The sequence below is a fragment of the Corythoichthys intestinalis genome, chromosome 3 (assembly GCF_030265065.1).
Source record: "Corythoichthys intestinalis isolate RoL2023-P3 chromosome 3, ASM3026506v1, whole genome shotgun sequence".
NCBI classification, from domain to species: domain Eukaryota; kingdom Metazoa; phylum Chordata; class Actinopteri; order Syngnathiformes; family Syngnathidae; genus Corythoichthys; species Corythoichthys intestinalis.
The window spans coordinates 22,872,291-22,890,469 of NC_080397.1; the positions used below are offsets into that span (position 1 = coordinate 22,872,291).

Below are 18,179 nucleotides of genomic sequence, written 5' to 3' on the forward strand. Positions count from 1 at the left end.
TTGCAGTCTGGTTTGCACCTGCCTTTCAGACGCGGTATTTAATTATGCAAAATATGGAATTCATTTCATATTTGATGGCTATTCTGTATGCTAAAGTGATCTGCATGCACTATTATGAGTGTATCATTCGTTCTTTACATGTTTTCAAATCAAAAATCGCAAAACGACTTTTTTCATTTCTCATTTTAGAATCCAAATTCGGAAAACAGAAAACTTGAAATTTCTAGATTTCAAAAAAAAAAAAAAAAAAAAAAAAAAAAAAAAGCCAGTGTACTGTACCATTTGCTCATTACATATCAGTTTTAGAATCTAAAATCGGAAAACGGATAACGACTTATTTCTCGTTTTCAAATCAAAAATCGGAAAACAGCGTTGTTTCATTTCTTCTTTCCAAATAAAAAATATCAGTGAATCATTCGTTAATCCCATATCTGTTGACTTTTTCCATGTGTTGTGACCCTGAAGCTGTTGATAAACCGATACGAGTTCGCTGTTCGAAAACGGCGTTTTCCCCTCATTAAAATACACGTACACGTCTGCCATCCTTGACAAAAATGTTAAGTAAAATGACTGTAAAATGTTAGCCATCGTGCTCCTCGATTCACCCATCAATTCAATCACCCGGTATAGACTGACCTTGCAGAGAGAGGGGGAAAAAAAAAAAAAAAAGTCAACAACTTCCGGATCACAACACATCAAAAAATGATATCAACCAAAACTGAATGGAACAAATATACCATTATAATTCCATTCTCTCATATTTTATTTTTAATTTCAAAACAGCAAAAAATAGGCGGTTATTTATTTTTCCGATTTTGGATTCTATAATGAGAATTGAAATAAGTTGGTATCCATTTTTTGATTTTGGATTCTAAAACATACGTAATGAACGAATGATACACTGATATTTTTTCTATTTGAAATCGAGAAATGAAATAAGTCGTTATCAGTTTTCCGAAAACAAAAAATGAAATAACAAGTGTTATCCATTTTCCAATGTTGGATTCTAAAACAGATACGGAATGAAGGAATGATACACTAATACACTATACGTCTCGCACAAAACAAACTACACTGAAATTTTCCTCATTTGGCACTTCTGGGATTCGCCTAATTACTAGCTCAGCTTCCACTTCTGCTTATGTGACTAATTAATTCACTGGCTGCCATTGATGGAGATATACTGTACTGTTTGCCCACCCCTGGACTAGATAGAGATTCTGCTGTACGCAAGTACAGCACAGCACCAGTCTAGCATCCATCTAATCAGAGCAAGGCAACCCCTTCCTTACCCTTTAGCTTCAACCTCCTCATCATCGATCCACGTCAAGATCTGTGTGGCCAAGATGGATGACACATCCAACTCTTGAATGTCATGTGTAGAGGCCATGACTAAGCAATTACGATTAGCCTGGAAGACGCACAATAGTGAGCATACTGTGAGTAGGAGTGAGGCAGTGATATATAAAAAATCCTGTTATTGGTTAACTTTTGGCCACAAAATGATCTCTATGCGTAATCATAAAATCATGCCTTTGCTTTTTTTTTTAACTAAACATGAAAAACACAGAAAAACCCTTCACAACATCATTTAATTTGTATGCCATGTATTTTTTTTGTACTGTATTTTTAGTGATGTTCATCTGGGAGGCGTACCTTGTTGATGGCAAAGGCCGTGATGATATCTGACTCCTTGTGAATGATGCGAGCCTTTCCTCCAGGGCAGCCCGTATCTGACTCAGTCTGCGCACACACACACACACACACACACACACACACACACACACACACACACACACACACACACACACACACACACACACACACACACACACACACACACACACACACATATCCAATCATCACAACTTTATAAAGATTTCTTAAAGGCAAAAAAGCCGCCGCAACTTCACAAAGTATTCTGCTTCTAACTACAGAACCATTGACCTGACAAGATAAATAAAGTGTCAAATTATTTTTCCTTTTCTCTTTCTAAGATAACAGCTGACGTGCCAGCAGCCAAAGCACGAACCGGGTCCTGCCTCTTTTTGTCCAACACTGTACACGCTGTCAGTGTATTTATTTGCGCGTTTGCCATGCCTTGAGGGATGGGAAGAGGAAATGTGGGGCTTCATTGCGCCGCACAGCTAACCTCGAGCAAGCAACATAACCGGGTTAGTGCCACGAGACAGCAGGAGCACAGTGGCATATGAGCAATAAGCACAAGCACAACTGCAGAGGTGACCGTTATATTGTGATTCCACAATTATTCAAAATGAGGCGCACCCTCAGAGCAGATTAAATCACTGAGTCTTTAGAGCATTTATTCAAGAGGAAATGGCCGTGCCTCTCTCTGTCAGATGCGATAAAGTAGAGCTTGATACGCAGAAATCTAAATATGGTGGCTTGCCATTTGTGCAGCCCGCATAATCTCCACAGGATGCCAAACAACTGCGACAGTGGTAGGTCTAAGAATGAGAATCTATTCAGCTCAATGTGTAGGTCTAATACTGAAACAAATAGTACTGTGCTAAGGGTTGGAGTTAGTGTAGGTATACATTTCACATGAATATAAATCTAAGATTCAGAATGCACTTGTGCCAACTGTGGTTGAAAATGCATTTGCTCTACTTCAGTCATCGAAATGAGAAGGCAGGCCATCGCCGCTATTCTACTGCTAAATGCATAAGTAGGCCATGTGAAGCTAATGCTGTATAGCCTTTATTAACCAGCCACCCACACTACAGCATTATGATATGGCTAAAATAACTTAACAGTGTACATGGAGGGCAGGACACCAGTCTGCCAGTTCACTGCTGATTTTATGATAAATTATTCTGTTATCCATTCATCCGTGTTTTATACATCCATGTTTTTCTCATTAGCGTGAGCTTTTTCCTGACAGAAACTGGGTGGATGGTGAAGCTTGGACTGGTCGCTGCCAGACTCAGAGCACATATACGTCGAGAAACAACCCAAAACTTATAATCACACAAGAAGATCAAGATTCCAATGCAGAACTACTGGAATATGAGTGATGCCAATTATAATTCTAGATTCAACTCTAGTGGTACCTTGACATATGAATGCTTCTGTATACGATAAATTCAGATTACGAAAGGTTTGACACTTTTTTGCTTGATATTATGGAAAAATTTATATAATATGCAAGATACTATGAGACGTGCCGATTATCGGTTTCGAGGTATACTATGGTATGAAAACGTCACGGTTTCAAAACTGCAAAAATTTCCGTCATACCGTCCATACGGTATTAGCTATTTTTTACGTCCCAAAAACGCAGGGAGAAATCCCTCGCTTGTAGCTACAAGGCTCAACCCTCCGCAATGGGTTGTTCCTCAGTGTCAGTGAGTCAGCTACAGCTAGCTGATAGCTGGAGGAGGAGAAACTGACATTTTTCCCCCATTGAAGAAAACAAAATCGCTGGTATGGGAATACTTTGACTACAGAAAAGTTACAGACAGCCGTGGCTTAGAGGAGATGGGCCAACACGTAAAACATGTTTGCAGAGGGTGGCTGCCAACGAAATCGCTGGTATGGGAATACTTCGGCTACAGAAAAGTTACAGACGGCCGCGGCTTAGAGGAGGAGGGCCGACCGACACGTAAAACATGTTTGCAGAAGGTGGCTGCCAAGGAGGCAATACCTCCAATATGATTTCGCATTCATACAAAATTAAAGCTTAGTAAACACTGTCATGAACATTTCTTACCAGCTATGACTCCAGCGTGTTTAGTGGGTCTAGCGGTGGTAAAACATATGGTGTATTTTTTTCTGTCTGGCAAATGTGTTGATAAGTGAGTGTGTATAATGTAACCATGATACAAGTCATACACATGTGATTTTTTATGGAAAATAATTCTCTTATTTTTGTCCTGATGGTAATACTGTAATATGTTGAGCTGTGGGTTTAGGCTCACCTAAAGGACTGCATTTATTTTAAATTTATTTAGAATACATATATTTTTTAAATTTGTTTTAACTTGTTCCAATTTGCTAATACCGTAATTTCCCGAATATAACGTCCACTTTTTCCCCCCAAAATCAACTTGTAAAATCATGGTGCGCATTATAAACGGGTACATGGATGGAGACAGAAATATATATATTACATATATATACAAACAGATTTTTTTTCAATTGACATGGCCATGTTGTGTTGAAGAAACGTATGATGCAACCCGTTGCCGACCATTACGGTACGTGACGTCACCATTTTGTTTTCGGTAATACTCACTCTAGTCGGCCGAATAATTTAGTCTGTGTTCAATTCTGCTTTTTTCACTCTTCATAAAGCACAAAATTTAGTTTCTTGAACTCATTTCAGTCAACGTTTATTGCAGCTCCGCAACTCGGACCATAACAAACGTAAGTACACAGACTTTCTGTGTCCGTCAACTATATCCGTCCCTCGGGAAACTCAAACCCAAATAACAATAGCTCCTACTGTTACTGTCGTGTTGACAGCGATGAGCTCTCACGGATTTCCGACTTACGTTCTCAATTTCATTTTACCGTATCAATCCATGGAAGAAACATTTATTCATCATGATGAAACGAGCAAGTTATACAGCAGCCTTTAAAAGAAAAGTCACATCTGTTTTGTTTTCTCCTTGATTCTGGTAAGTTGGAGAAGTTGTCAAATCCGATTACCGTAAATATTGTCAGTTTATGGTAATGTTTTGAACTACCAATCTGCTATGCTTGTGCTGTGTTTCACCAGTCAATAAAATGACACTTCTGTATCTGTACACGAGCTTCTGTTTTCTTGTATTCTTCTATTTATTGGTGCTAAAATTAGGGTGCGGGTTATAAACGGGTACAATAATTTCCCCTAGATTTTAGAAGTAAATTTGGGGTGCGCATTATACACGGGTGCGCCTTATATTCGGGAAATTACGGTATGTTTTGAAAAATAAAAATCCTGCTCAATGGAGAAAAAAAAAGTTTTGTTTTTTTAATAACCCAGATATCTCAAAGCCACACATTTTAGAGCAGTAATTGGAATACCGTGATATCGTGATATTTTGGCTTAAGGTTATCATACCGTCAGAATCTCATACTGGCGCATACAGTAGCTAGATACTACGTATTGTAAAACATACGCATGTACTTGCTGATTTTAAAAGTTGTGTAATAAGATCCTGCTGCCCTTTTGGTCATATTGTTTTCCCCCATCATGCTTCATTAACACAATTCTGCTCTCCTATTGGCCTATTGCTGATGACGTCTCAATATGGGTGTCGCAGTCTATTGACATGCACAGGCGTGACTGTGTTGTTGTTGTTGTTGTTATAACGGGCTGGAAGTCTTTGCCAAAAGAAACAGGTCTCCTCAAGTTTTTAAACCCAAACATGGGTCGCTATATTAGTAGCACATTAGAGCTCAAGTCTCCTTGCGTTTTTGTCTCACGAAAAATGAAAAAGGAAGCATGTTGAAATAGAAGGAAGCCATCAAAGCAGAAACACCTTCGAAGAGTGTGACTATTCTTTCCTGCAAGAGGAGCCAGTTCCAAGAGATGGAGAGACTTCTCCTCCTCTGGATTAAGTAAAAGGAAATCACTGGAGACACAATCACTGAGACAGTAGTCTGCAAAACAGCTAGTGCCATTTTTAATTTTGTGAAAGAAGAGCATATTGCCTTACTCGAAAGGCACCGTATATTGCTTTTTTTCTTTGCATTATGCTCCATTATCTACTTCATAACAGATATAAAATTTACCCCTATTATAAAATGAATTAGGCGATTTGTATGTAAAACGTGGCTCGTGATAAAAAAGCAACTCTGGAACACATTGATTTCATATGTCGAGGTACAACTGTACTAAATCAGAAAGAAATCCTATGAAAATAAAAACTTCCAACAATCATATTCAACATACCAAACGCCACGCACAAATTAATATATGTATATTAGAGTTTGGATGGTACAGTAATGAATTTTGCAGCGAATGATCGCTGACAGCCATCCCAGTCAAAATGGATTAAATGTTTATCACAGTCAATGGTATAGTGAATGAGTTACTCTCTAGGTGCACGGGCTAGAAAATGTCAGTACCAATATAAAATGAAAGTTATCCGCAAAAACAAACTAACAGAAATATCTATTTCTCTGAAAAGCCTAATAAAATATAAATTGCCAGTAGTATGCAGATAACATCGGCGGAAAAAACAACCGTATATACCATGTACTTCCATTTTGTTTCATGACATTGCAGCATTTGTGCTTTTTGATATTTGCAGTGTTTTTCATTTGCATTTGTTTATGAAATGCAAAAGAAAACACGACCAAACAAAAATACACACAAAACACACCATACAAAAGCAATCTCACTTGTTTCGATGCTGTTGTGGCCTGACCAATGCATGAAGCAAAGAGTCATTGTACAGTCAATTTAGGCTTTAAAAATAATGTTGGTATTATATGGAAATTCCTGCAGTTAACTGTGTCTTGTAACTGCAACAATATATTTTTGAGTTGCACAACTGTGACGAGCACAGCAAGCCCGAGTAGCTTAGCCATAAAATGCAAAGTGACTTACAATCTGAAAAACTCAATCCAACGCCATCTCATCCCTAATAATAAGTACATATACATAAAAAATACAACTACTGTATATGGAAGCAGTACCTGATGGTTTCCTGTCTCGTCCATCCCTGAACATTTCATATCAGTCTGGTCCTCAACCAACTTTAATGATTTGGGAAGTAGCACAAACAGTGGAGAGACGCACAACATATAGCGAGTGGTGGACCATGCATCAAAACACACAGAGAAAGTGAATTATTGTGATGTTAATCAAACAGACAGTAATTATTTGATTGAGATAGATGCACCGTCATGCAGCTGGAGCAAGTTACAAGACAATTTATCATGCACAGCTGAAAAACAATAAAACGCAGTAAAGGAGTTAATTGGAATTAATGACTCAGTTGTAGTGCTGTTGAATACATATATAATTACAAACCAGTGTTATTTGATGGAAAAATAATGTAGGTGTGGTAGGTTCATGTGTCATTAGGTGTAGTGTAAATATTGCGTACCTCGGCGGCATCACGTTTCTTGGTGAATATATTTTTGATGAACGTCTCCTGCACTTCATCCTGCTTTACCAAAAACTGCCAAAGGCGCTTGACAGGGAGCGCTGAATGATGGCTTGTCCTGGAGACGACAATAAAACACACTGTCTCAGTTGAATGAGCGCACTGAAGTGAAATTTGGAGGAAAAAAAAAAAAAAAAGAAAGAAAATTATTGCTATTTTCCACATAAATATTCTAACTTGTGCTTGAGGCACATCACATCAATCAGGCATATTGGTTCTTCAAGGACAACAATAGCATACTACAAACACAAAGGGATGGGTATTTTACAAAAGATCCTTAATCATGATAGGATAAAAGAATGGATTTCTGCTTTGTACCAGTTTAATGCAAAATAAGGTAACTAGTGAACTCCTCTTTGCCTCAATTGTGTTGACAATTAATTGAGAACCAATTTAACACAATCTACAGAATTTTTACATATCAATTTATTGTTTGTAATTAGGCATGTGCCGGTATGAGATTTTGACGGTACGATAACCGTGAGCAAAAATACCGCGGTATCACGGTATTGCAATTATAGCTCCAAAATGTGTTATTTTGAGATAAATGGTTAAAAAAAAAAAAAAAAAATTTTTCCATTGAACAGGATTTTTTCCCCCCCAAAACATAGTTGTAAATTGGAACATGAATATATTGTTAAAATAAATTATTAAATTATCAATTAAAAAATATATATATATATTTTGAACAAAATTAAAAAAAATATATATATATATATATGTATATATAGACTAAATATAGACCATACCCACAGCCACAGCTCAAGATTGGAGCAAGAACAAAATAATTTCTATAAAAAAGTAAAAACCACGTTCGCTGGATGAAGGATAGGTCTCACTCCCATGGTTTTTTTTTCTTTTTTTTAGATGTAACCTTTCCACAACAATATTTACATTTTAACTAACTTATACATTTTAACTAACTTATTAATTTATAAATTCTTTGTTCTTTTTAACACAAAGGCATGACATCACGTAGACTAGAGTTGACACAGTGGCTGAAAATGGCTAAACTTCACTTGAGCTTTTCCACCCTCAAAAAAAAAAAAAAAAAAAGTCATGCAGTATTAATTTAAAAAAATGTTATTAAGAAGTGATTTGTGCTTAGGGCAAGATCATCTTTCGCAATTAGCCATCTTTGACGCAATCCCTTTTTCCCCCTTCATTCAAGCGAATCAAGCTTGTTTTCTCACGGCTGCAACACTCGACAAAGTTGCTCTTCTAGCTAAGCCTAGGCTAACATTCGTCTTTAAGTTTTTAGTAAGTTTGTATATTGAATGTGAAAGGAAAATGTGTTTTGTTTTTGGCCAACTTTTTCATGGTGCTAATCTGTTCAAGCTACTCAGACATGGAAAAATACAATTATACACCGTTTTAAATGTATTCATCTTGTATATTCCACTTACCACGATTTGAGAGCTCAATAAATTAAAGAAAAGTACGCCTTGTGTTTGGAGTATTTGTTTTTGGGTTCGCTGACTGTCTAGCCGATAGCGTCACTTTCACACACAGCAACAAACGGGAAAGGGTGAGTGCTGCCGCGCCAAGCCACTTCTGGCTGCATTTTTGACACATGAAAAATAGCGAATACTGTACTACGGTCTGACGGAAAATTTTTATTGGTTTTGAAAACGCGACGTTTTCACACCACGGTAAACCGTGAAACCGGTAACCGGGATATGTCTATTTGTAATACAAATCCTTACTAGAGAGTACCTGAATGGGGTATTGGATGGTTCAAAGAGTGCCTTGTGTCTGAGGAGGGCAGGGCCTGGTGGGATGGCTTCCTCCTGGGATTGTGTGAAGATATACTTGGAGGGGGGGCCTCCAAAGATTTCTAGTCTTTTCTGCAGCACCTGCTCCCAGCGCTGCAGTGTCTTCAGAACACTGTGACATAGTGGGGAGCCCGCAGGCAGGTCTGTGCCAGATAGAATTAAACAAAAGACAGACAGTAACAATACAGCCACACTGCAGCTTGCTGGATGTACATGCATGCCACTGCCCATGTATGTACTGACCCAATAGATCATATCCTGCCATCGGGTAGAAAGACTTCAGGTTGACTAGTACCAGCTGAACCATTGCCAAGCGCATTAAACACCAACTGGAGGAAGAAGACCATTACAATATAGATACCAGTCTGGAATGTAATGATTTACAGAAGCTCGGCATTGATGGCAAAAACCAGAGCCATAACATTTAACCCTTTATAGGGCAAGTGGCTTTTTTTGGAAACTGAAATAATGAAAAACTCAAATGACATTTGGTATACCCTTTATAGATGCTTAAATACGGGCATTCAAAGTCCATAAACCCAAAATAGCAAAGGGAAAGATTGAATTCAGTTCGTTCTAGAAATGATAGCCACCTGTATGAATTGTAGTTGGTATGTTCTTTTTGAGGAGAGTTGGGGTCAAATAGATCATCATATTCACCCTCCTCTTCATCATCACTGCTCTGGCTGTCTTCTGAGTCATACTGAACTGTGTTTTCTGACGGTGGTAGGACGGGCTAGCGGAACAGAGCACAACAATCATTAATATTACCTCTGTAGAAAAAATACATTTCAGATTTTTTTTTAAAATGGTCTTCTGGGATACCTTTGCAATAAAGTAATCCCAAATGCTGAGTTCTGGTGGGACGAAGAACTCTTTGAAAATGGAAGTGGCTTCCTGGTCCACTACAGGTGCAGGCTTGGGACTGGAAGGAGGCTCCTTTTCGGATTCCTCCTTTGAGCCACTGCGTGAAAGCAGTCGAAACCTTCTGGGCTTCTTCTCAAAGGCGTCAGTTTCTGGTGAAGCTGTGGTTTTAACAGGTGTGCATTTTGTTTTTAATGTATTTAGTTGCTATCACAGGCATGAAAGAACCTAATAGTAGAAAGTATGCACTGCTTAACAGTCACTAAACACTTTACTAGGTACACCTGCAAAACTATATGATCTAAATGATACAATATGGGAAAAAAAGTTCATGACAATGCCAATATATTTTTGTAATTTTCCATTATTTTATCTGACAATATTGAAAGTAAAAGCCCTGTAAAGTTGCGGAGAGAAACCCTCTATACCAAGGCTGATAACATCTTCCAACACTCTTAAAATGATTTAATTTGGCCCATTTTGTTCTGCATTGAAAGAACCTCAATCAAATCCACTTTAATCGTCCTGACTTACCTGGCGGTGGAGTTTTTCCCGGACTGTTGGCTTTCTCAATGACAGGGGTTCTCGCACCTCCTCCGAACACAGTCACCCAGAGCTTGCTGCTGAGAGGGTGGGCCATGATGCGAAAGAGCTCGTTGCTTGAATGAGTGGCCATGCCGTGAACAAAGAGGCTAAGGTAAACAGCTGTCAGGATCTCACAGAGCAGCACAGATAAGCCCGGCTGACTCTCATCCCCCGCTGAACTCAACAGACGGATCATTGAGGTGATACCTGGAGAGTGGCACAGCAAAGGATCAAAGTAGGAGGCAAAGGCAAACTTTAAGGTTTTAAACCAGTTTCGGAATCAAACAAAGTGTGGGTGCAAACATTGGTTTTGCTTTGCATTGTTCAAATTTGACATTATTTCCTCAAAAGCAACTGTGGTTTATCCTTCAGTTATATATCAAGTGCACCATCCACTTAAGACAAAGAAATTCCAGTTTCCCATTTCTAACTTGGAAACACATATCTGCATAGACAGTATTTTTTTCCTTAATAAAAAAACAATGCCACATAAGATGAGGACAGAAATCCATTGTTTACAGAGATCAAGCCCAACTGCAATTGACAACCTTAAAGCAGTAATGTGAAGTAATTTCATAACATGCCAAATAGGGTCACAATTGAAGTAAGTAAACATTGTCCAACAAATAAAGCATGAAAAAATAATTTTTATATGTTGTATATTTGACAAAATAATCGCGTTTCCGAAGTTCGAGCCCGGAAGTGATACGTCACACCGGGAACAGCGATGGCAGCTCCATACATACGGCCGCCATACAAAGCCCTTCAAACAATGATTCAAACAGCAATATAAGCGATAGATCGAGTGCAAGGAAGGAGATCCAAGTTTTTGAAGAGTTGGAGGAAGAAGAGGAGGTTGGAATTTTATGTTGGACCTAACATGTATTAGCCAGACGCTAATCAGGATGCAAACAATGTGCCTAGACTACCTGACATGGAATGGATACAAGACCCATCGAGATTAAAAGATTGGTAAGATATAGGCTGTTATTATTTCCATGATTTGAAGATGCAGGCATTTGCACATACTTTTATGTTTTTGTCTATCTGATGACATTGTTAAAAAAAATAATAATCAGACTTCATGTTCATTTTGGCAGATCCGGCAGCTTACGTGCATATTAAATAATAATATAAAAACGTTGGGGGGAAAGAAGGAGATGAGTCGTTGATGACTTTCTCCACTTTATTGTGGCAACAATAAGAAAACAAAATAATAGCGGACTGCCGACACATTACACCGCGAAGTTTTGCTTCTCGCTGATCTCCTCCTCGCCTCCTACTACTCCAGCGTCTCTTAAACGGATCGTGCATAGTGTCTTGTTATGAGCTTTTTGTTTACAAATGTATCGAACACACGATGTGCTGACAACTTTGTTTCTTTATTAACACATGGAGCTAACAGTACAACACAGCTCGGGGCTCTCGGGAGGAAGTGGCGTCTAATGGCGTGAGAAATGTAGTTTTTTTCACACAAGCGAACAGATTACAAACACCACTTCAGTGTTGTCCCAAGACTACATTTCCCATGATTCACTGCGTGACCTGCGCGCTCACTGATTCGCTGCCAGACATTAAAACCAACATGCTTGTTGTTGTCACCTGTCAGCGGCGCATCCGTAAAACACAAACTAGAAGGCTATCAAGCGATCACCGTGAAAGAAACGCTGAACCGTACAAATGCAATGCAATGCAATGCTTGAAGCATGAAGGTGGAAATACATAATACAAATACAAATAAATATGCACAAACTCACCGGCGGTGTGTGTCTCTTACGGCAATGTGACCGTGAATTACCACCACGCCGACCCGCTTATATGCACATCCACACCCCTTTCTCGACTGACAGTGGATTAACCCTTTCGGACAAGATCGTAGATGACGCACAATTTAAACACGCTTAACCTAGCGAACGCAACAACAACTATGATCGGGGATTGCCACGAGTTAACTTTCGGCTAACATCGCTAGCTTATACTGTTCATTCCACAACAGTTGGCAGTTCTGCTTTGACAAGTCATCAGTCATCTATCCAAAAATCACACATACTTTTTGGCAAATCCTTGATCATAAGCAGAACGGTTAAGGAAGCAGGCATCTTCGAAGTGTTTGCAGCAGAGAACACTACTCGATGATGGTGTGAAATTCATTCGCTTCGTGCGAACGAAAGATGTCCATTTACGTGCCCTGCTATCCTTTGGCCACTCATACAACTTTTCGTTTGAGTGAGAAAACATCGCCACACACCGCCGTGGCATCTTACCGAGAAGCAATGCAACAAACAATACTGTTCTATGGCGGACTTCCCTCGCACTTCCCAGTGTGACGTAATTTCCGAAGTATTCCGAAGATTGCCGGAAAAAAGCATTTTCGTTGTCAAAGGCGTTGCTATGGGTTAAACAAAGAATCTGGAAGGGTTGCGTTAAAAAAAAAAAACACGAAAATATGCTTATAACTGTTTAGCCATTGATATTATTCAAAAACATGGTTGGCCAAACCTTACTTCACATTACTGCTTTAAATATAAATGACTTGCAGATGAGTTGATAAAAAACAAAACAAAACAAAACAAAACAAAACAAAACAAAAATGCTGATTATATGCAAATTGATTTTTTTGTTCCTAACTACCCCAAACCCCGACATTTTGGATTTAAATAAAAAATGTCAACGGCCGTCTATCTGATTATCACAATGCGCTGTTTGCCTTTATTTCTATCCTCTGAAAACCTTAGGGATCTACTGTATATGTTATCTTGGGCTTTTTACCTGGCCACTGTGCAGGGGAAGTGTTTGGCTGAATGGAGCCATCCATGCTGGTGGTTCTCGCTGGCTGCTTGTCATAGAGCAAAACACTCTGATACACCATTCCTGTGAAGTTGTTCACGTGACTGTGGAAAAATAAACGGAAGAGTATGTAAAGTTTGTTAGATGCAAAAGGCAGAACAGATTAAAGAAAAAGTATATGAAGACTATTCTGGAATGTAATTCAGTTCGTTAAGTCATCAACATTTTGACACTGTTAAAGCTGGCGTTTTTATGTGTTGCTGTTACGTATAAAGCAGGGTTCACTAAATCCGGATCTCGGTGCCACTTTTCCTGTCGTGTTTTCCATGTCTCCCTCCTCCAACACGCCTGAATCAAAATAATCAGGATCATTATCAGGCTTCTGGAGAGGTTGCTAGGGGAGAAAGACGTGGAAAACACGACAGGAAAAGTGGCACCGAGGTCCGGATTTAGTGAACCCTGGTATAAAGGGTACCAAATGTGGAGATGGAGTTGAGCCACCAATTCATCAGAGCCATAACTCAGCTGTTATGTTAATGTTTGCATGGGTTCCTTTGAAACGACTACAGTATGCTTGATCAGAAAATGAAAACAAAGCAAGTTTCTATCAGAATGGAGCCATATTTGCCACCAATTTATGTCAGTCATGTAAAGCCTTTAAATGCGTAAAATCCAAAATATTTGTATTTTAAAAAGAGCAAACAACAAATCCCTGTGCATGACAGTACCTAAAGTGAAAAAAAAAAAAAAAGTCCTTTTACAAAGATTCTATCAATAGGTAGACAAAGTCGTTTGATGGAATTGCTATCCAGAGTGTTATAACTCAGAAAAAAAATTATACATTTTATTTTACTTTAACATAATACACAAGTGCTCGCTTATGAATACCAGTACTGCATACATGTGTACATCTATTCTGTTACTGTCAAGACATAAGAAAAATTCTCTGATACCGACAAAGGACTTAGATTTTATAGCCTGAAATAATTTCTGGAAAGGTGAAGTAGGAGAAATGCCAAACATTAAGGAACTATAAATTAGGTATAATATGTATTCAATCAACAGAATGACAAAGATAACCAAATATTTGCAACTGTGTAATTTCGTTTCGATGCATATTGCACATTTTGCATGAGTTTGTTAAAAGTAGTTTTACTTCTAAAATATCAGCCTGTCCATCAATTTTTTTGATATATGGCGGAAAACAAGCCTGAAAAGGTAGTTTCTGCTCTTGCACTCCTCTTTAAAAGAAATTGCTGAAGCCAAAACAACTGTTGAGTTTGATAGAACAATATGTCTAGCTGCTGCCATAGCAGATTCATGGCGCATTAAGCCCCCGAACTATTTTTAATTTGCCCGTTTTACCCTGGAAACCTCCGTTTACAGATGTCGCACAACCGTTTTTGTTTCAACCCAGCCATGAAAACAAGGCAAGTAATTACATTTATTATCCAAAATGTCTGTCATTTTTAGCTTCGTATCATTAATTGATGTCTAATATTTTGTTTGAAGAAAAAAAAAACTACTTAAAAAAAATATTCACTCGCATATTTTAAACTTTTAAATGGCGTCTGTAAAAAAGGCACGGATATCTACCTCATAACTATTGCTAAATTGTATTTTTTTTGTCACTGTCGCATTTTCCCTGATATGTTAGATGATAAATAATCGAGCCAAACAAAGAAAAAAAAAATGTTTAAAAGGGTAAATATATGAAAAAGAAAATCTCTACCACTCCTCGATGTCCGCGATTCCTGCATCGTGACACTTGTTATATTCCCAAGTTTCACCCATAAAATCCCCCGAAAATCCAGCTGTGGCCATTCACAGCGGTGTCTTGACACTAAGTAATACATGCGACATGGAGTTTTTGGACAGAAACAAGATAAGTACGTGATAATATATCGTTAAAGTCGTGGCGTCTGTAATTCTGCTCTCGCGTGCTCTCACCTCTAGATAGGGTTTTGTTATTCAAAAAACTTTTTTTTTTTTTTTTTTTTTTAAATGCCCTCCTGTCCAAAATTTTTCCTCCCCCAGAAAATTGAGATTTTAAACTTTCCAATGATGATCACACATGCATATCGGACAATTTTGAAATTTGGCCAAATTGGGGGTCTCAGAGTGGAACTTCAAGTCACCTGAGTGTTTTCCGCCATATGAAAATAAGGCTGCTCATCCAAACACACAATAAATTGTAAATGAAAATAATGTCAATTGTCTGGAGTGCCCAACCTTTTCATACCACAGTATTTAATACAATTGCAAGACATAAAAGCAGTTATGTATATTCACTTAACCTTAACCTTCTATAATATTTGATTGTGTGACATGGAACCTCTAAAGAACACCGAATTGGATCGACTGGCTTATTCAAATGTTAGGAAAAAAAAAAGAAAAAAGAAGAGGCTAATTTTACTCCTGTGGTTGCACTTGCTAGAAGATTTATTGGGGCAGAATGAAAAGAAATAAGGCGAATGGCACTGGTAACCATGCATGCTAAATAATGCAAGGGGTGATGCACACATGAAGTTAAATTAGACACAACAAATGTGATGATCTTCTCTCCTGGTTTTTGGAATACAGTAGAAAGATTTTCGAGGCTTAAAAATGTGAAATATTTATAGAGGGGTTTTGAGGCTGCTATTTTGTCAGTCTTGATTTAAATTTGTTAATTAGATTGGTGGTAGATGCAAGAAACATTCCTGATTTCAAAACATAATTCAGTGTCATGGACCCTTCTTTAAAGCTGAGTTTTCTGCCTATTTATAAACACAAACAGGTTTCAGTTCATCAAACCAATTTTAATTTCACACAGAGACAACCCACAGAAATATAAATTCCAGTTTCTAAGTGATAATTTTATTTATCATTGGGGGTGACAAACCTGTTTGGCCCTATGTAAAAAAAATACATAAAAGAAAAAATGTCTCCCTGTTAAATTGCAAAGTAACTGTTACTAACCACATTTTAAAGTAGGCTACAAGACCTCAAGAACAAAAATCATGCAACGATCCAAAAAATAAAAGACGAAATGAGGGCTTGAAATCGATCAATCTGGGATAGGTTGCAAAGCCATTTCCAAGACTTTGGGGTTCCAGAGAACCACTGCAAGAACCATTATCCACAAATGAAGAAAGCTGAAAACAGTGGCAAACCTTCCTAGAAACCCGACTAAAATCTTGTCAAGATTGCGCCAATGACTCATCCAGCAGGTCACAAAAGCCTAGAAAACCATCCAAAGAACTGCAGGCCTCACTGGCATCAGTTAAAGTCAGTGTTCATGACCCTACCTTAAGCAAGACAAAGGCCAAGAATGGCATACATGGGAGAGTTCCAAGGCAAAAACCACTGCTGTCAAAAAAGACCAAAGGCTCATCTCACATTTGTCAAAACGTATTTTGATGATCAAGCCGCTTAGAAAAACGTTCTGTGGACTGATGAGATAAAAATGGAAATGGTTTTTGAAAGTATGCAGGCCATTACATCTGGCATATACTGTAAATGAGCAGCATTTGATAAAAAGAACATAATAACAACAGCGAAGCTTAGTGGTGGCGGCGTGATGGTGTGGGGCTGCTTTGCTAATTCTTAATATTATAATTAAAATAATTAATCCTGAAGGAGAACTCACGGCCATCAGTTTGTGACCGATCGCCTCAAACTCAAACACACAAAAACCCAAAAAGGATTTAAATCAAATTGATATGCTGTGGTGTACCTTAGTTGTAGTTTTAGTTCTACAAATAATCGAGGACTAAAATTCTTCCACAGAGATATGAAAGACTCATCACTAATTATTATTGGGCCGATACATTGACTTTTTTTCCCCAACATTGGCCATAGGTAGATTCACACACCCACACACAAAAAAATGATAAAAAAGGATTGTGATAAATCATCTGTGAGGGCAACTTTGTCCGCCGCTGACTGACGGTAGGACCCCGGAAGGACCCTGCAGCAACTTGAACGCAGCTTGCTACAGGAAAGCTTCTGGCTTACCCGTTTTTAAAAAGTATTGTTATAGTATTAAGATTTTTTTTTTTATCTTGCATTAGAGAATAAGCAGTTTTGCTTTAGCCTTTTAAGGTGTTCACTGAGTGATACTTACATTTCAAATGTAACTCTGAGTGTTAGCGTAGCATTCGCTTTGGCATTGCGAGCATCCTCTTAAACTCAGGGGCCGTTTACATGGTGACTCTCTGAGAATACGAACAATTTCAAATTTGCATTTGCGTCTCCATTTGAACAATGTCGCAATTCCGCATGAAAACGATGTAGTATTCATGCCAAGCCCCAGGGGGCAGTGCAGATTTACTGGGCGACAGAGAATGATGCACTTTGACCCCACCAAGCTCCCTCAGCCCGGAAAAAAAATATGCCCGCCCATTCGAAGCGATGTCATTTTCTTTTGTTCAAAAAGGCACAGAAATTGAAACGTTCAACTTATTTAATTTAAAAATATTATTAAAACAGTAAATTAAAGCTGACATTCCGCCATATTTGCTGTTTTTATTGTTTAGTAGCAGCGCTGCACACGCCCGATGTGACGTGTACGAGTGCTGACGTTAACAGCGCGGTCTCGCGCGGCAGGAGCCTTTGATATGCATGCCGAGGAAGCCCCCCTCAACCCCCCGCAATCGGATTCTTTCACTTTGGAGGCAGGATTCAGAATTTTTCGTCTTCGCCGGCACCATATGCACACGAGGCGAGTCCGCAACTCAGTCATTGCGTCTTTGTGTCGCAGAGTCGCCATGTAAACTGCCCCTCACTCTCAATTGTTTACATCTTGTAGTGATGTCCTAGTGGCTTTAATTATTTGAAAATAATGTACTGTTCTTGCTGAGTGTGTATAACAATAAAAAGAAGTGTTGCTTTTGTTGGTTTGGTAGCACAAGACCAGGGGTGAGAAAACTGGTCCTCAAGGCCCGCAGTGGGTCCTGGTCTTTGTTACAACTGATTCAACTGATGGGTTGCAATGAAAACCCACAACCACTGCGGCCCTTTGTGGAATAGTTTGCACACCTCTGCACTAGACTTAATTAAT

General features: G+C 38.6%; 1 protein-coding gene across 1 annotated transcript in view; it reads right to left on the bottom strand.

Moving 5' to 3' along the window:
* Nucleotides 1-18,179, bottom strand: part of dmxl1 (Dmx-like 1) — a 114,829-nt gene that overhangs the window by 28,918 nt on the left and 67,732 nt on the right. Inside the window, 10 exon segments of the mRNA XM_057832549.1 lie at nt 1,293-1,411; nt 1,657-1,743; nt 6,652-6,711; nt 7,065-7,182; nt 8,841-9,042; nt 9,143-9,228; nt 9,493-9,635; nt 9,725-9,924; nt 10,298-10,555; nt 13,118-13,239. Of these exon segments, the coding sequence (XP_057688532.1) occupies nt 1,293-1,411; nt 1,657-1,743; nt 6,652-6,711; nt 7,065-7,182; nt 8,841-9,042; nt 9,143-9,228; nt 9,493-9,635; nt 9,725-9,924; nt 10,298-10,555; nt 13,118-13,239 (1,395 nt within the window).